At 39.9% G+C, this 19,317-nt stretch overlaps 3 protein-coding genes across 3 annotated transcripts; all 3 read right to left on the bottom strand.

Moving 5' to 3' along the window:
- Positions 1–2,675: 2,675 nt before the first annotated feature.
- On the bottom strand, positions 2,676–5,597 carry LOC134095315 (guanylyl cyclase-activating protein 2-like). The gene is made up of 4 exons (XM_062548765.1): positions 5,394–5,597; positions 4,889–5,038; positions 2,907–3,012; positions 2,676–2,797 (listed from the first exon to the last, which is right to left on the bottom strand). Exons 1-4 carry the CDS (start codon positions 5,595–5,597, stop codon positions 2,676–2,678), a joined length of 582 nt encoding a protein of 193 aa, XP_062404749.1.
- Positions 5,598–8,790: 3,193 nt separating this feature from the next.
- LOC134095314 (guanylyl cyclase-activating protein 2-like) lies at positions 8,791–10,665 on the bottom strand. Its single transcript, XM_062548764.1, has 4 exons — positions 10,468–10,665; positions 10,045–10,194; positions 9,206–9,302; positions 8,791–8,912 (listed from the first exon to the last, which is right to left on the bottom strand). The coding sequence occupies exons 1-4, from the start codon at positions 10,663–10,665 to the stop codon at positions 8,791–8,793; spliced, it is 567 nt and encodes a 188-aa protein (XP_062404748.1).
- A 3,623-nt stretch (positions 10,666–14,288) lies between these two features.
- LOC134095313 (retinal cone rhodopsin-sensitive cGMP 3',5'-cyclic phosphodiesterase subunit gamma-like) lies at positions 14,289–15,872 on the bottom strand. The gene is made up of 4 exons (XM_062548763.1): positions 15,836–15,872; positions 15,293–15,404; positions 15,056–15,093; positions 14,289–14,365 (listed from the first exon to the last, which is right to left on the bottom strand). Exons 1-4 carry the CDS (start codon positions 15,870–15,872, stop codon positions 14,289–14,291), a joined length of 264 nt encoding a protein of 87 aa, XP_062404747.1.
- Between the last annotated feature and the right edge of the window lie 3,445 nt (positions 15,873–19,317).

Below are 19,317 nucleotides of genomic sequence, written 5' to 3'. Positions count from 1 at the left end.
TTAATCCATGACGTGGGTCCACCCTTTGCAGCTATAACAGCTTCAATTCTTCTGGGAAGGCTTTCCACAAGGTTTAGGAGTGTGTTTAAGGGAATTTTTGACCATTGTTCTAGAAGCGCATTTGTGACGTCACACACTGATGTTGGACGAGGACACTGAGACATCTCAGTCTGCACTTTATTTCATCTCAAACGTGTTCTGTTCGGTTGAGGTCAGCACTCTGTGCAGGCCAGCGAAGTTCATACACACCAAACTCTGTCATCCATGTCTTTATGGACCTTGCTTTATGCACTGGTGCACAGTCATGTTGGAACAGGAAGGGGCTATCCCCGAGCTGGGCTTGGTCTCTTAGTTCTAGTGAAAGGAACTCTGATTGCTTCAGCATTAGCCAAGACATTTTGGACAATTCCATACTCCCAACTTTGTGGAACAATTTGGAGATGGCCACTTCCTGTCCCAACATGACTGTGTGTACCAGTGCACCAAGCAAGGTCCATACAGACATGGATGACAGAGTTTGGTGAGGAACTTGAAAACATATTTTTGTTCTACATTTAGGTTGCTTTCACACTAGGTCCGTTTAGCTGGACCGGACCCGAGTGCGGTTACTTCTACCGTAGTTGGTCTGTGTTCACATTACATGTTTGTGTGCGCACCCGGGTCCGTTTTCGTCATAAGCACCATGCTTCTAGACACGAACTTCGAGAATTCTGTTTACAAATATCACTTGGCAACACAGCAGAAGGCAGTGCAATGAAGAAGACAAAGGTAAAGATTATTTAGATTCTTCAGAACGTTTGCTTAGCAACCTGCTCCAGGGTTCTAGCGAACCGGACCCGAGACCACCTTTTCAGGCGGACCCGGGTCCGGTCCCGGGTCCGCACCCGAGTTCGGTACGGTTGCGTTCACACTATCAAAAACAGCCGAACCATCGGACCAAACGAACCCGGGTCCGGTCCAGCGGACCTAGTGTGAAAGACACCTTAAATTTGTGTAGTTATTTATTACCTCTGACCTCTGAACTTTTGTAAGCAACCTTCATCTCGGGCTAGGCTAGGCACTGGTAATTCATCCTGGACAAATTGAATGAAACAATGTCTTGTGTGTGTATGAGTAGGAGTTTGGGTAGGGGGCCCTGGGTTGTCTTAGACACAGGCAAGGGGCCTTCAAGGGAAAAAAGGTTGGGAAACACTCATCTAAAGAAATTCAAGGGCAGATAAAAAAAAGTCATAGACATCTGTCTGGAAGGAGTTACAAAGCCATTCCTAAGGCTCTGGGACTCCAATGAACCGCGGTGAGAGGCATTAGAGGCATTATCTAAAAATGGAGAAAACTTGAATTAGTGATGAACCTTGATAGCGCTAATGCAGCATTCTACAAAAAGAGCATCATACCAACGGTCAAACGTGGTGGTAGTGTGATGATTTGGGTGGCTTCACTGCAACGAATTTAAGCTTGGATTGGCCTAGTCAAAGTCCTGACTGAATGAGATGCTTGCTGTGTGGCAAGACCTTAAACTGTCCGTTCATGCTCGAAAACCTTAAAAAAAACAATTCTGCAAAGAAGAGTGGGCCAAAATTCCTCTGCAATGATGTTAGCAACTTGTTTAAAACATTTGATTGCTGTTGTTGCCACAAAGGGTGGCTCAACCAGTTATTAGGGGGGTGATTACTTTTTCACATTGGTGATACATTTTGAACAACTTCAATAAATGAAAGTATCATAAAAACTGCATTTTCATATTATGTTTACCTGCATTGTCTTTGTTATATTATCTATCTACAGTGGACTGACACTAACAGCCAAAACCAGACTCCTCATGTGTGGACATAGCTTTCTAATAGTCTGAATAAAAAAATTGCTATAATTGCCACAATAAATAGGCCAACCATTAAAGAAAAATGAAAATAAAGGGGAAAAAAAGGCTTTTGTCACAGAAAGGTCATGAGCAATAATGGACCAAGAAACAAATACATCTGATGGATCCTCACTTTAACTGAATATTTTGTGCATCAGGTTACTATTAATGTCAACAAACATGAAGCATGAAAAATAAACAATGAATGCTCAGAATATAATTTATTTTGAAATGCACATAATAAGAAGTAAAAAAACTCACAATTTAAATTCTATTCTTGAGTGTAACCACCTTTTTAACACAACATGGATTAAGATGAACACGGTTAAACCTGACTAGCAGAGGCGGGTCAGTTTGAGTTCAGTGGAGACTCATCAGAAGAGAGGTTTTGGTTGTGTTGGGGAACATGCTGCCGCCACTTGTGTCCAGTTTTTGGAGTCTAGGCAGGCACAGTGTTTTACAGTGAGCTCACAGGATGGGCAGCTAGTGGATCGTGAGGAGATGTCCGCTGAATGTCCAAAAATGGTATGGATTTGAAATAGCGTACAATCGCTGGCTTCAACTTTAAGTTTAAGGCATCAAAGCTGCTAAAATGTCCTTACTCTTTTAAAATAACACACTTCTCATCAGGGCAAGTTTATCCTCTCATCCAGAGCACTATTGTTTTTTCCACAAAAAATCTTCATGGTCATATCCGTATCAGACACGGGTATCTCATACCAACTTTGTGATCCTGCTCATAAGCTTTTCACAGCCTCTCTCTTTTTCTATCAAACTTAAAATGAAGCAGAAAGTCTGTTGTCTCATTTTGCAGTTTTCAGGTTTTAGCTGGATTGCGCTCATTGAACCATCCACTGGGTCTCACGTCCAATTTGAGCTGTTCCATAACCCATGGGTCCTGTTGTGCACCTTCCAAAAACTCTTCAAGTGAGATTTGGCCTGTATACACAAAATAGAAACATACGTTTGCATGGATCTTTGGGTTTGACCACAATTTATTACAAAACAGAGAGGAAAACAAATGCTTATAGTGAGAAAATATAATCACCATCTTTGTTTTTATCCACACGTTCAAAGATGCTGTCACAGATCTGATCAGCGGTCATTTCCTCGCTTCCGGATGGCTCGCTATGGCTCCGTATTTTGGAAATTATCTGTTTTCAATAACAGGTGAGATCATTACTGCACATTACAATCTATTTACTATACAATAGTAAATTAATAACATATCTGCTATTTAATCCAGAATGGCATGACGTTCTGTGGGTTGACTCATGGACTTGGACATTGCATGATTATATACAGTACTAGAATAATACTAGAAAAGCACTCAGAGAGCGCAGACCTCCGCCTGTATTGTTCTTCCTAGGTTGTCATACATTTGAACTTAAACTATTCTGATCGCCACCACGTGGCCATACCATGCCATTACACCACTAAGCGAAACACATAAACGGCTCCAGAATCCCGACGATGTTACGGATCGCACCCAATTTAATTCAATTGTTTCTTCCTCGGGTCATATCTGACCTTCCCTGAAAATTTTGTTGAAATTCATCCATTACTTTTTGAGTTATGTTGCTAGACAGACAGACAGACAGACAAACAAACATACGCCGGTCCCCGATGAAAACATAACCTCCTTGACGGAGGTATTAATCATGCAATGTAGAGCCATGGTGTTGAAAATTCCATGTTGCCTTGTATGTACTATACCAGGGGTACTCAATTAGAAACTCAAAAGGTCCACTCCCCAAATTTGTAATCTTTCCAGGGTCCGGAACAGTGCATTTCGAAAATTAGAAAAAAGTAGGCTAGGCCTACATAAAAAGGCAGTAAATAAAAGGTTTGTGGATAATTCTGCTCGAAGTGAACATGCTTTGTTTCATAATGACGTTTCAAGTTTCCACTTTTGACAAGTGCAACTGTCTCATTACCTCCGCCAGTTATGTTTTCATCAGGGTTGTTACCTCCGTCAATTAACGAGGTTATGTTTTCATCGGGGTTTGTCTGTCTGTTTGTTTGTTAGCAAGATAACTTGTTCCTTAAGGAAGAAACAATTACATTTTGAGAGTGATCAGGATCACCATTTGGAATCCAGGAGGCGCTTGGCGAAGGTCTGCGCTCTTGGAGTGCTAGTTAGAGATTAAACACATTGGTTTCGTTCGTGCTCCCCGCAGGCAGCAATGCATATTTGCCAGTCCTGACGTCGGCTACTCTGTCTGAACCCACGATTTTCGGAATCCAACTTTCGCTTTTTGTCAATTTTGGAGTACACCGTGATATTTGCTTGGCTTGCTAAAGAAACAAATACCGCTCATAAATCGTTGTTGTAGGCTTACGCTAGCTTTCATGGTGATGTCCTGTGGATGAGCCCAATGGAACGGACCGATAGGCCACTCGCAGACCAGGCGCTCGCAGCTACAAGAGTTGTCATAGTGATGTAGGTTATTCAACCACTGATAGGACATTAGGATTGGGCGCGAGCTACAGTAGATGAGTGATCGGAAACACAGGTAGAAATATCAACCCAATGAAATCTCGCTTGGATCACTATGAAAAAATAAATAAATGAACAAAATCTCGATTTTTGCTCGGTCCAGATGTCACTACGTTTGGGTCCGGATCCGGACCGGAGTCCGCCTATTGAGTACCCCTGTACTATACTGTAAGAACACAAGCAAACAACCATATTTAGTCTTTGATGACGAGGTGGGATCTCCCAAGTTAATGCCAAGGGTCGGAGACTAATCTGGGTTAAACCGTAAGTATAAAAGTAAACAGCTTAGACTGTTCTTACTGTCCCCGAGGACGCAAGGGTGGATGGGTGAAATGTGGTTATGGAACAGACACATCCTAATGGCATACACTTGAATTTCACCGTGGGGATCAATAAAGTATCTATCTATCTATGAGGCACACACTCTAAGGGCACTGCCATATTATTGTTTTCTCCTTATAAACTCAAAGGCATTTAAAATTGCATTATAACATTGTAAACAGCTCACAGTCATAGGAAAATTATCTCACTTTTATTATGTGCTTGACTTCGCGTTTGTCCAGGCGACCATTTCCGTCCCTGTCGTAGACCTTGAACGACCACTTCAGTTTATCTTCGAGTTTGCCCCGGAGAACAAGGTGCACAGCAGCCACATACTCCATGAAGTCTATTGTGTTATCCTGAATTTAACGAAAAAGAATTGTGGAGAATGAGGCAAAACAGAACTATATAGTATACTGAAAAGAGTTAAAGTGTTAAAGTTCCCTTGTATCCACACCAGTCCAATATATCACACATAAAGCCCAGAGATCAGAAGGAACACACGAAACACATGAATGTTTAAGAAACTTTAAAACAAACAAAAAAAAGTATCACATACTAGCCCAAATATCTCTCGTACATTTTTAGATTCTATTCTATATTCTTGACTTTTATATTCAATTTTCTATTTCTGCTGCAATAGTACCTGTATTGCCAGGTGAGATGAAACAACAGTAAGATGATAATGCTGCATGGTGATCTAAAGACTCTTACCTGATTTGTGTCGAAAGAGCGGAAGATGTTGTCAACATAGGCACTTTCCTCTGGTGAAGACTGAGTACTAATGTTAAAGATCTTTTTGAATTCATGCAAATGCAAGTTCCCACTCGGGCACTCACTAGCAAACCTCTTGTACAAATCCTGAATCTGTGACAAGGCCACTTCGTTATCCACATCTTCACTTTGTGACTGACCCATAGTTAGTTCCTCTTGTCACCAATGTATCAAAGTATTAAAATGTGTCAATAATGTGGCTCATCTTAAAAATCTTGCCATTTTAGCATCCGACATCATGTCAAAGAAGGAGCTCCTTTAGTTCCCAGTGTCTCTGATTGTGCTCTGAGGCTGAAGCCCACTCAGATCTCTGCTAAACCTTTAATTGGGTGATGAAGTATTTTTAGACAGGGGTTCCCAATCCCATCTTGTGCCTTTAAGTCCAAATAATTTCTCTTGGCTCAGATACGATCTGGGTTTTGTATGCACATTGTGCATCTCTTGTCTCTCTATCTCTCTATTTTGTTGTTTAATTGAGCCTTACTGGCATGCACACACACACACACACACACACACACACACACACTCTCACTCTCTCTCTCTCTCAAACAAGTACCAAACTTTCTCATTGTGCGTGTATGTGTTATCTTGGGCAGGTGGGGGGTGGGCTAGTATTTTTGTGTTATATGCAACATTACTAGGTAATTGATTCCCATGGTGGAGTGAGTGTGAGGCCATTAGGCTACTGAATGGACTTTCTTGTTGGCAAGAATGTAGTGTCGTTACAGCAAGATTAAAAGAGAAGTGGCCAATTGAAGTTTACACTACATGTAGACAATGAAAACAAACACCACCAGTTGGCCTTCTTCGGATCTCTGTAGCAGCACAATTTCAGGATAAGGGAAAAAGCAAGAATAGAGACAGATGTTAGGAATATGCAGTAGAATATTATAGTTTAAATAATATTGTTATTATATTATTCAGATATTGTAAATATATATATTATTTAATTATTTATTTAGTTTTGTGCTCAATACAGTTATTATTATTATTATTATTATTATTAATATGAATTTTGACTCATGATGTGTTTGCCATACACACATACAGTCAGACAGATATTCAGACATGTCTCTCTCTCACACAGCCACACACACGCACGTACGTACGCACTCACGCGCGCACACACACAGAGGTCTTTACAAAGCATTAAGGGGCCATGTCCGTCATGTTCTAATTCCATTATAGGCTCTTTCTCTCACACTCTGTATCTATGTCTTACACCCTCCTTCCAATCTCCAACTCTTGGGAACCAGGCCAATTCACCCACCTGGAAGACGCACTGCAGCCATTTTGTTCCAGAACGTTCAGCACACACCAGCTTGAAAGTGGGTGGCCAGATTGATTGAACCAAGCTTGGAATTCATCCAGGAGACCTGGGGACTTCTATACTTTGTGATGAGTGCCATGCACAGAGCACAAAGTGAGGAGATAGTGCCCCCATTCACTTCAATGGTCATAGTCACTTCACATTGCTGATCCTGCTATGTCCTCTATCAATACATTTCACATACACATTCCATAAAATCACCCTACACCTTTATTATTTACAACTTACTGTCAGAACTATTTACCAATGCCATTATGGATCCTCTATATCTTTCTTTTTGCACTACAGACTTAAACTTAGAAGACTAAAGATTAGTCATTTAATATTTATTTATATTTATATATTTATGACTTACTCTGTGAATACTTGATAACTAGAGGTGTCATTGTGGCAGTAACATCAACCCAGTGTGCTGAAGAAAAGTTAGGATTCGTTCACTTTCTCTTGCTGCTGCTGCCCTCCAGAGGGACTTCTCATTCAAACTCTAGAATAGAGTGGAATGGATCCATAATTACATGGATCATAGAATGCAACATAACCTTAGAGGAGACATTACAAATAACTCTAAAAAAGATGATGCTGATGAAGCTGGTCTATGGGGGAAAATCATAACAGCAACATAAACACAGACATTACATCCCATAGAAACAAACGTAGGTAGGTGTAATGGAGGAGCCAGTTTGGAGGAGGAAATGCACTAGTTCTTACTTTAACATTTCATCTTTGGGCTGAGCTGTCTTTGGAATTAGCCAACTAAATATTACTACAATATTGTCTTCTGTATTGAGAGTCGAGACTAAAGATTGAAGACTTTTGAACAATCTTTATTAATGTCTTACAAAGCCATCGATAAGCTATCTCAAAGTTGCGTCACAATTCACTCAATAGTTCCACACATCGGGGGAATGAATGAATATCTCAGGTGTTATCATAAGACTTTTCTACATGATTTATGGTCGTGTGCATAATAATGCATTTTCAGTGAGTAATATATGTATGTGGCAATGCAGTTTATAGTAATTTTCATTGAGTATTTACCGTAAGTAGAAATGCGATCGCTGCTGTCAGTCCCGTAGTAAACCAGGGACCGCAGCAGCAGAGCGCGGGTTTGTTTGGAACTACTGAAACTACTAACCACGTGACCGCTCTAGCAGCGAAGTCAACGGCTGACGCAACTTTGAGATATCGATGGCTTTGATGTCTTACATACAGATTCATAGAATAGAGATTTTCTTGAAAGAGAAACCACAACACAAATGGATTAATTTAGCTTGAGATTTGTTGCAATATGATATTATGATTACATTATGACATTATAGATCCTATATGATGTCTAATATATTGTATAATTTCCCTCCAAAAAAAAATGGGTAGATTTCAAGTATGGTCACTTAAACTGGTTTACATTTTGTTGCTGTCAAACATCAAAACAAACTAATTCCTGGTGTCAGAAAAGCACAGAAAAAATGCGGGAGTGCGATTCCTGACTGCCACTGTTGTGCCCTTGAGCAAGGCACTTTTCCCTTAGTCGGGAGACTCCCTTGTTTTAATTGACATATATAAGTGGCTTTGGATAAGAGCATGTGCATCAACTTGCACACTAAGCACAAATGCCATTCTGATGCACAAATGGAACATACTGTACATTTCACAATACAGTATCTGCAGTGTTGACGCTGCATCATTTTTGAAGCATCACATGTCCCGGATCCAGCTGGTGTTGTCTTATGTTGACAAACTGAGTGCCCAGTAACATGCTATCTTTATATTTTAACGTCCTTCTTCCCAGTTCTTCCACATCCATCGTCACAGAAAGAGAGTATAATGTCTCAATTTGTTCAATTTTCTGGCACTGTTTTGTGAAGCCCTCCAAACAAGGACCAGCACCAGAAATGACACACCCATGTGTGGGCTTGCTGGAAAAGCAGCTCTTCTGTCTCCTGATAGATGAAAATCATCTATATGGATGACTGAATTCAAATCTCACAAGTGAATTACATCCTTGTGTCATCGTGCTTTGATCAGTTTCTGATTGACCCATCCGCCTGCGTTAAAGTCTAATTTCAACATCTCCATCAGCCACTCATCCTTCTGTGCCCCTTCCATGAACTCTGCCAATGATATTTGACCTAAGGAGAGAAAGAGGGGGGGGGGAGTTGAGAGAGATAGATGAAAAAGGGATTTACAGAGAGGACAAACAAACACACATACAGGCTATGGTCAAAAGGACATATGCGTGGATGGACACAGATGAAAAGACAGACAGAGTTTAGTGTGGTAATTCTAAATGGCAACGTTCCATATTCTATACTTGCCCCCTCCCCACTGGCTTATCCCCATCCTTACGGATTAGGCTACTTATGAGACCACGGTGGTCAGTAGTACCACTCCCACATAATCAGACTTAACACTCCACACTCACCATCATGATTCTCATCAACCAGTTCAAATATTCTGTCACACATTTCCTGGGGAGTCATGCCAATATCGGTGTTCTTGGTCTTCATTTTGTAAATGATCTGCAAAAAACGGGAATAGTGAGACAATTTTTTTTTAAAATTATTTTACTGAAGTATTTTTCTTCAATGTCAATATTGTTGATTGTTGGTAAATTATTGGTGAATATTCTGTTGTACACAGCAAGCTTTGCTTTCATAACTAACCTATAAATAGCAGATTCTTTGATGCTGATACTGGAAGAGTGTAAGTTAGGACAGCGAAGCTATTTAAGGTGTACACTCTTTTAGTTTAATCCTTACAAGTAGGCCACACTCAATTAGCATGTGTCCTAACACAGCTGACTTTAATGTAAGATCAAGAGGCCATTGGCCAAAGCTGACCTGACAAAACCTAACCTACGTTAACCTAACCTAAGTTAACCTAACCATATGACTAAAGATCCAGTCAAGTATTTCATAACCTCTGTTTAAATCTATTGAAAATATCTTCAACAAAGATTTGAAAAAAAAAAAATCAAACTGCCGTTGTTTTCTTTGAATTACAATAAATCAGATCATTACAACCTAACAACACTGGGACTGATAGTAAGTAAATTCAACACAAATGAATTTGCATCTGAGCCCTTCAATTATTTCATGGTCTATTGTTAGATTCAAATGCAGATATAGACTTTAAGAATCTGCAACACGTTGATCCTTGATGAGATTAGCTAAATAACATCAATGAATAATCACCATCACGTATGCATTATAATGTGTGAATATTAACTAACATTTAATATTGATTTTTTTACTCTCTTACTTTAATGATGTGTCTGATTTCTTTACGGTCAAGGCGGCCATTTCCATCTCGATCATACACTTTAAATGACCACTTCAGTCTGTCCTCCAGCTTTCCCCGGAGTACAAGATGCAACGCTGCTGTATATTCCATGAAGTCTAATTGGTTGTCCTGCAAGGAAAAATAACGCCAAAAAACAGAATGTTTACTCCTCAGCAAAGGAGCATATTCCAAACCAGTCAGCGTCATACACAGCATCAGCAGCAGTAGTTCTATTGAAATGATCATACTAGCAGTAGTTCTATTGAAATGATCATACTGACCAATTGTACTCTTACCCTGAATTCCCTGAATTACCCTGAGTTCCAAACCAGTCAGCGTCATACACAGCATCAGCAGCAGTAGTTCTATTGAAATGATCATACAGACCAACTGTACTCTTACCCTGTTTGTGTCAAAGGAGTGAAATATCGTCTCCATGTAGATGCTCTCCTCTTCGGATGTGCTCTGTACTCCAAAGATCCGTTTGAACTCGTGAAGGTGTAAGGCTCCACTCGGGCATTCCTTCATAAACGTCAGGCAGAGGTCCTGAATAAGCGCAAGGTCTACCTCCTCATGTTCTGCACTCTCTCCTTGTCCCATTTTGTCCAGCAATGTGGTCAAATGTTTGAGAGAAAGAAGGAGCTGCAGAGAGAGCTGGTCACCATGCGCTTGGCTGTGAACATCTACTCGCTCTGACCAACTGTCTTACTTGGATACCGTAGATTAAAAGGTGTTAAAAAAGGCAACAGTTATTTTTAAACGTCTGTTAAGCTGCCGTTACTTGACCCTAGAGCTAACCTTAAGTTCTCTTAAATAACCCACTGGTGCATATGAGGTTATCCACCATGGAAAATGAGAAAGTAATATATGTCATTTGCTTTAAATGAGATACTACCGTAATTTCCCGACTATTAGCCGCGGCTTATACATTGATTTTGCAAATTTTCTTCAGCTATGAGGCTAATATGGGGGCAGTTAATATGCCGTTAATATGGTTTTCTTTCTTTTAACTTGCATAAAACACTGTCCTGCGGCTTATACAGTGAGGAGCATATGTATTTGATACCATGCTAAAACAGGAATATAAAATCATCATTTGACAATTGATCTTAATGCCTTAATTCAAAAAATGAGTAAAAATAAAACCGCCAAGGACGCAATTGTCTTTGTGATTGAAGAATGTATCGTAAATAAATAAATGTTTTCCTTAAATGCTAAGGGAAGGAAGTATTTGACCCCCTATGTAACCCTATGGGAATTTAACACATAGGGTTAACATAGGGGCAGGCAGATGTTTATTTTTAAAGGCCAGCTATTTCATGGATCCAGGATATTATGCATCCTGATAAAGTTTCCTTGGCCTTTGGAATTAAAATAGCCCCACATCATCACATACCCTTCACCATAGCTAGAGATTGGCATGGTGCTTTTTCCAGTAGGCCTATTAGCCTGTTTGATTTGCATTGAGGTCAATGAGCATCAAACAGGCTAATAGGCCTACTGGAAAAAGCACCATGCCAATCTCTACAGTAGCTATGGTGAAGGGTATGTGATGATGTGCGGCTATTTTAATTCCAAAGGCCAAGGGAACTTTATCAGGATGATAAAGCCTTTTTTAATTAAGGCATTAAGATCAATTGTCAAATGATGATTTTATATTCCTGTTTTAGCATGGTATCAAATACATATGCTCCTCACTGTATGCGAGAAATTACTGTAGCTATGATATTTGAGATATTCAGCACTGATTTTTATCTGGCAGGTTCATCCTTTGGACTCACTGCAGTGACATCCAGTTTTGGTCAAACCCAGGGGCGCCGGAGCGGGTTTCAAACGTGCAGGGGCCAGGTAATGAAAATTCTACCAAATATCTTAAATCAGACACCCAAATACTACATTTTCAAATAGTGAGAGACCATGACATTGGCTGTACATAGTGGTTGTGCTTTCCCCACATGTGCTCGAACAGGTGTAGTGGAGTTGTGCATGCCCAAGGAATGTGTACTGTTGCATGTTGCATGTCTAACAGATGTACTGTTGTATGTGGGGGGAGGGGGAGGGGGGGTGTCTGGAAGTCTCATTTTTTCCTTTCCTTTACTGTCTGGACGATGTCACAATGCAAATTTCTCCTGTGATGGTCTTTTGGGCCCTCACCATGGGAGTGCTGCTGGGAAGGTGCTATAGGGTTAGGATTAGGTGCCTTGAAGTCGAGGATGGGGGCCCAAGAGTCCATCAAGCAAAGTCTGCCAGCAAACGTGTAGGCTATGCCTAGCCTATGTTGAATCAGCTAACAGATCCCTACCACCATCGCAATGATAGAAAGTTATTTGTCTGCTTTAAGAAGCAAAGGATTAGACGGGCTGGAGGCCTAGTTTGACGCTGTTAAAGTGAACTTCTCGCTCCATTTTTGATGTAGCATGTTGTTGGTCATTATCAGATACTGACAGTGCAAAAGTAGATAGATAAATAGATAGATAGACAGTATGGAACGAATTGATTAACTGAAAAACGTTGCATAGTATACCTTTAAATTCAGGTGCATACAACCCAGTCTCACGTTTAATCGTGTCAGAAACTGGATTGGCATATAGTTCATTCTGAGGGCTCTCATCTCCACTTAGAAACCCCTTTCTTGCCCATATCAAAAGTTCCTGCATTACGGTTCTATGCTCAATCACAGACAGATTCAATAAATATCTAAATTTGCCTTGATTTACATTTAAGTAAGCGAATCATTAGAGTGCATGAAAATGCACTCTACTGTTATGCTGTTTATTCTTATTATCGATATTATTATTCTTCTTCAGACACTTTTTGTGCGTTCAATTCAGCTTCAACCGTTCGACGTAGAAACTTCATTCAAACTGCGCTGCGTAGGTCTTACTTAGGTGACTTCAGCTATGTAAATTTCATCTTTGAAAACTTTATCGTTTAATTTATATGAATTTTTAAAAACATTTTTTCTCTCATAGACTTAACATTGGATTATGACATCACAATAAAGTCGTTAAGCAATTAGAATCTTAAGCCAGGTGTTCAAAGCCACCTGGCAGCAACTCTCTGTCTCAGGCTTTCTGGCTCTCTTAAGATTACATATCCTGTTCAACTGTTTCCTCTACCCACAACTGTTTCAAAATAAAAGTCCTCACCATTTTTGCATTTTCATGCACTCGTAATTTCTTTGGAATTACATCTCTAGTTATTTTTAATATTACTTATTCAAGTCGATATTTTATTGAAATAATGTAAAAAAATGTGTTGCTGACATAAGATGCCCCTTATGTATAGGCCTACTCATGTGTATTCATATATTTCATAATCGGCAACTTGCAAATGGCCTGATTTTCCAATATTTGGAAAATCAACAATGTTAATTAATGTACAAACTTGATATACATGGAGGACAACTATCTGACAAATACCACAGAGTATGCTATAGGAGAAGACGTGGGAATGACAAAAGACATGCAAAAATGGCTCTTGTATTTACTTTAATATAATTCTTTGCTTGTTAAAATCAAGTTGTTGGTTGACTGCTTAATTTTTGCTGGTTACAAAGCAAGGCAATCTACTGACAATGGCCGCGTTTCCCAGATTCGTTAAGAAGCTCTTACGTGCTAAGAACTTCTTAGGAGCGTTCTTAGAACGTTCTTAGAGCGCTCCTAAGAAGTTCTTAGCACTTAAGAGCTTCTCAACGAATCTGGGAAACCCGGCCAATACCATTTAGGCTTGCATATTTCTTTGCACAATATGGTGTTAAATTCATCATTGTGTTATACATGTACAATATTAAGATACAGATGTTAATGATACATGATGATTTGTGCTTACTACTACCTTCAACGTTTTAGACTTAATACTTTATACTTAAATATAGTCATAATTGTACAGAACCCAAATAAACAGGCCCTCAAGAGAAATGGCAGTAATCCACAAGTTGGTACAATGTATGACAATTTTACACAAAGTGAAGCTGCATTACCTTGGTACATTATGACAGATACACATTCACTATATCTTCACCTACTAAAACACATGCTCCGGAGAGTTGCTTGATTTGATTTGATTTTTTATTTGGCGCTTGTCATTTGATTTTCTTTTTCAGCAATCTTGAAGCTGTATGCTGGTTTTTTTCAGCACAAGCTGTGCTATAACATTGTCATGCTTGTGTTAGGTGGAAAATGTAATGATTGACTGCCCTCCAGAGATGCAGATGTTTCTCTCTATACGAGTCCAAACTGGGCCAGATCACTCAGCTCCATGTCCCCAAATGCCTCCCAGGGGCACACGATCGCAGAGTCTGGGAGCAACAGAGAGGGGCAGTGGGTGTAATCAGTTGGTTATGAACAGAAAAGGCCAAAAGAAACACAGGACTTCTTTTCAGAACTCAGTGATAGTATCAGAAATAAATTGATTATTATTTCTGTATAAATTGATTCCCCTAGATTGTGTCATCCTTATGTTGGCCTGTTGTAGTCATATTTCAATTAAACAGCTTCATTTCATTAAGGGTGTTGTTTAGCCAGGAGGACAGAGAGTAGCCTATACAGAATGTGAATGTACGAGGGTTAACCATTACACACACGGAACACATTTTCTTTATGGAACCTTCCACTGGGTTTGAAAGGACTAGGGTTCGTCATGCCAAGGCTGTTTTCTGTTCAACATCCCGGTGAATTATCACAGTTTGAGCCCTCAGCCCTTCCACGTGTCACACGTTTCACTTACAGTATTTCCATTACTTTAAACAAATATTAAACACAGTTAAATTTGGCATAACCTCGTCATAGTCCATTTGAAAAGTGACTACAATAAGCCAATAATTTTTACATAAATTTAATCTCTGATGCACTAAGAAGGTGATCTTACACTACACTTTGGCTAAACTATGTACAGTATTGTAACCCTTTGGAAATTTGAACTGTATTATTATAGTATAATGAGCTGATAGTCATTTTCATTTCATTGATTACAAGGCGAAGTGATTTACCTCCAAGGCCTTCCATTCCAGGGACATCATTGTCAAACCTAGGAGGAAAGTAAGTTATAAGAAATTATTATGATGATAGTAGGGTGGTAATAGAGAGTAGTAATAGTAGTGGTGGAATTTGTAACAGCAGTAGTAGTAGTAGTTGTGGTCATTGTGGTAGTAAACATTGCTGTTGTTGTATTGTTCTGTGTATATGTGTGTGTGTGTGTTTTCATGTACGCATGTGATATGTCTCACCCCTTCTGGCCAGGCTTGGGGAGCTTGCTCTTGAACGTCCTCCCCTCCCCCTTCTGCTTGAATTTGGGGGGAGCGGCCTTGTTTGCTCCCTGAGTTGTACCTGCGTTCATTTCTGAAAGAAAAACAGCACAGATCATAACAGGAATATAAGTTTGTAAAATCCAGCCTTTTCCAGGTTGTGTTCTCAAGGCTTGTACATCTAAACTGGCAGAGGTCTTCAAGGACATCTATAGTCTCTCCCTGCTTCAGTGTTATCTCCGCATGTTTCAAGAGGACCACCATCAGTCCAGTCCCTAAAAAATCAACAGTGTCTTAATGACCGCCCAGTTGCGATCACCTCTGTTGTCATGATGTGTTTTAAGCGGTTACATTAGACCCACTCCAGTTTTTCTATAGGCCACACAGGTCCAGACGATGAAATAGCTTTGAACATTGCGCTCTCTCTCTCAGTTGGATAAGAAAAACAGCTATGTACAGACGTTCTTCATCGACTACATTGAACCGGACATCAGTTAATCCCTGTGCAGTTGGATCCTTCCTGACTGATAGTACACTGGTACGGCTGGGCTCCAACACCCATCATTGGTGCCCCACAGGGATGTATTTTAAGCACCCTGTTGTACATGCATGACTGTATGGCAACTCACGCGTCAATCACCATCATTCAGTTTGCTGATGACATCACCATAATCGATTATCATGAGTGATGATGAGTCTGCTTACAAAGCAGAGATGGCAACCCTGACATCTTGGTGCCAGGACAACAACCTGCTGCTCAACATCAGCAAAACCAAGGAGCTGACCATGGACTACTGGAGACTGCAGGGAGAGGAGCACACACATTTATATCGGGGGCACAGTAGTGGAGAGAATCAGCTGCTTCAGATTCCTTGGAACTAACATCAGCGAGGATCTGAGCTGGTCACAGGTATGGTCACAGAGGCATCAATCAGGATGCGCCCCTCACGAGTCACAAGACTACAGTACATAATTATTTTTCCGACGCCTATGTTGTACGTCACTGTTCAACTTCACGCCCAGTGCTTGCTTACATGTTTACAACTACACCGTGGCAGCTCTTTTGAAAGGAGGAATATTGCGCCTCCATTTCATGCAGAGACGGCAAATTCCCGGCTACACCTGAACGCCAATGTGACGGCTTTCAGTACGAAACACACACACACACACACACACACACACACACACACACACACACACACACACTGAGCTGGCTCCTGAGCACAATAAATGTCATTACTGATAAAGCCTTGAGTCTCAGCTTCAGCTCCTAAAAACAACAAACATATTACAATAATCCTATATAAGCAGCTCATAGGTTTGTCCTCATATGTGAACCCTGACTTCCATAATCACATGTGTTAGCTCTGGCTGTGTTTTGCCGTCATAATAATATTATGCTCTTACATTTTTAGAGATATAATCCATATTAGGTAAGATGCCTTACATAACTACATTTCATAGTAGTAGAATTACCATACACGGTGTGTATTTTGATGGTAAGTCTATAGGTGTTATAAGTATTATGTGTTCATTATTTAACATAGGCCTACTGCTTATTAATATTTCATAAAATATTGTCCACCGGTAATTATCGGAAAATAAGTCCCGTGCAGCGTAGACTTATAACTACCGACAAACAATATGTTATACCAGCTTGGCTACTTGCCTCAAGAAGAAAAGAAACTTGATATAATGGGTCTTTAAAAATAATTTCCCTACCGTTTCGTGGCTTCGAGTGACAAAAGAAATAGTTTGTCACACAGACAAAACTTGACAGTTTCAGGTGTTGCGTGGTGATGTCTTACTAGTTGACTTTCACTTTCAATGAAATTCCATTGCAATAAGTGAACAGATACTTCTTGCAGATTTATAAAAAAAAGTATTCATTCATCCTCAGAACCTTTAGTCCCACACCTGTTCTATATTTTTCATAGCAAATTAAGCATCATTATATTCAGATAATATAATATAATACATTCGAATTGGAATAAATATTAAAATGCAAGAATATAAGCTATATTTACTTACCTTCTGGCTTGTAAACGAAATATTTCCTAAGGAGAGCTGTTGAAGAAAGAGATGCAAAACAAAGATGAGTGGGTCCTCTCTTTCTTTTTGCTATCTCTCTGTTCTGAACTGCCTCTCCCTCTCTTACTGGTAACCTTTATATACCTTCTGCTTTCATATAATCCTTCCCTAACAACACTTGAGCTGTGACTGAGGATGATGGAAGAGTATATTCTGGGCAGTGTCATATAAGCCTTGTTTTGAGTCAAGAGGCACATGTGCATGGCCACCTCCATACTGTATGTGTTACAAGTTTATCATGAGGAACATGAGTTGGGGCTGCATATTCTTTCATATTCATTTGCAAAAACAATTAAGCTTTAGTAGTTCTTTGCCAGCTCATCAGTAAGATCTCTTCATTTTGTAGTCATAATATAAAAATACGAATATGCTGTATAAACATAATGGTAAGTTTGGAGCTAGCAGTGTTGTTACATGACAATACGGAAGCAATAAATATAACTCAAGTACAGGAAAAGTTACAAACATAGTGGACGTTTCTGTGCAGCATTTCTGCTTGGCCCCTATATAAACATATTTCATACTGACCCAGGTGGCATGTGTTAGTTTTGCTATCTTCTGTATTCTTGTCATGCTCTAAACCTTAACAAAGGAAACATTTATGCGGTGGGTGGGGGAGAAGATTGACAAAGTACTTCAAGCCATTGTTGAACCTGGATCCCCGTGATCATTGGACCTGTATGTGGTATGGGAAGTTGTTACTTGAACCAAAATAATTTTTAACAAAGCCAAAATATGAGAAAAACAATATCATAGTAAAAATAGCAGTGCTCCAATTGCTACCCAATTGTGTGGTTGTAACAAATATGTGCAAATGGCTCTTTAATGAATCAAGGCTACTGGAATTGACCATTCCTAAACAATCCACTAAAGGCATTGGTACTAAAATGCTTATAAAGTCTTGTGGATGTTGGGTATAGTTTCACAAAATCAATTGATGAAATTGATTGTTAGGCGTCACATGGATGTTTGAGTTCTTAAATGAAATCCCTTTACTGGCACCACACTCACAGTGGCAGTGCCTACTGCCTAATTAGATCATGAGTTCATCCTCTTTTGTCAGGCTTAATCCAATTCAAAGTCATTAGTTACTGTTCTCAGGTTGGCCACAATGTGTAAAGGGTGAGATGGCAGTGACCACAAATCTAGTTACATAACTGATCAACTGAATTTTATGGATATTTTAACTCATCACCTGGATGAAATAATTACCACTGACTGACATTTTGACACTGTCAATTAGAAAAGAGATAAAGGGACATATAACTAGGGACAGCTTTGTATCTTTAGAAAACCAGTCATGTTTTTGAATGGTCGTGCATCATTGCCTCAGTTTGCCTTGAGATGGAAGAAATACAGATTTCAATGAAACCCATGAATAGGACTTCCTGCTTTCAATGATGTAAAATTATGATTTTTACATCATTGAAAGCAGGAAGTCCAACATTGAAACCCGTATTTCTCCCATCTCAAGGCAAACTGAGGGAATGATGCACAACCATTCAAAAACATGACTGGTTTTCTAAAGATACCAAGCATAATGCTAATCGGTGAAGTGTCCCTTTAAAGCAGTGACAGCCACTTTGTCAGAACTATCAGAGCCTCTTTATCGCAGGTTTGTGGAGGCGGCTGGTCTGCTGAATAGCGTGAAACGTCACGATTTTTGTGTGAGTCTGATCATTTTCAACCATTTGCTCAGCACAGTCCACGTCGCACATGAAGGACTTCAGGCCAGGGGAAAAAAGTTCATTTACAAAGTTAATCTAAAAAGTTCATCTAAAAAGTTAAAAGACTGACATATTCTTGTGTTCAAATTCATGACAGGGTCACCACTGTCCAGGTTCCAGACCGTGTCGTGGCACTGACGGGCCAGAAGCAGGTGGGCTCTGTGACATCTGCTGAGAGGGGGACCCTGG

Source organism: Sardina pilchardus, chromosome 11, assembly GCF_963854185.1.
Source record: "Sardina pilchardus chromosome 11, fSarPil1.1, whole genome shotgun sequence".
Classification (NCBI taxonomy): domain Eukaryota; kingdom Metazoa; phylum Chordata; class Actinopteri; order Clupeiformes; family Clupeidae; genus Sardina; species Sardina pilchardus.
The sequence above is the reverse complement of the archived record's forward strand: the minus strand, read 5'-3'. Positions and strand labels throughout refer to the sequence as shown.

Coding starts and splice junctions, on each gene's coding strand:
- LOC134095314 (XM_062548764.1), bottom strand. CDS start 10,665: ATGGGACAAGGAGAGAGTGCAGAACATGAGGAGGTAGACCTTGCGCTT. Junction 10,195..10,467: donor ACTCCTTTGACACAAACAGG/GTAAGAGTACAG, acceptor TTTTCCTTGCAG/GACAACCAATTAGACTTCAT. Junction 8,913..9,205: donor GGTTGATGAGAATCATGATG/GTGAGTGTGGAG, acceptor TTCTCTCCTTAG/GTCAAATATCATTGGCAGAG.
- LOC134095313 (XM_062548763.1), bottom strand. CDS start 15,872: ATGGGTGTTGGAGCCCAGCCGTACCAGTGTACTATCA. Junction 15,094..15,292: donor CCCAAGCCTGGCCAGAAGGG/GTGAGACATATC, acceptor CTTTCCTCCTAG/GTTTGACAATGATGTCCCTG. Junction 14,366..15,055: donor TGGAATGGAAGGCCTTGGAG/GTAAATCACTTC, acceptor TGTTGCTCCCAG/ACTCTGCGATCGTGTGCCCC.
- LOC134095315 (XM_062548765.1), bottom strand. CDS start 5,597: ATGGGTCAGTCACAAAGTGAAGATGTGGATAACGAAGTGGCCTTGTCA. Junction 5,039..5,393: donor GCTCTTTCGACACAAATCAG/GTAAGAGTCTTT, acceptor CGTTAAATTCAG/GATAACACAATAGACTTCAT. Junction 2,798..2,906: donor TGTGGATAAAAACAAAGATG/GTGATTATATTT, acceptor TTGTGTATACAG/GCCAAATCTCACTTGAAGAG.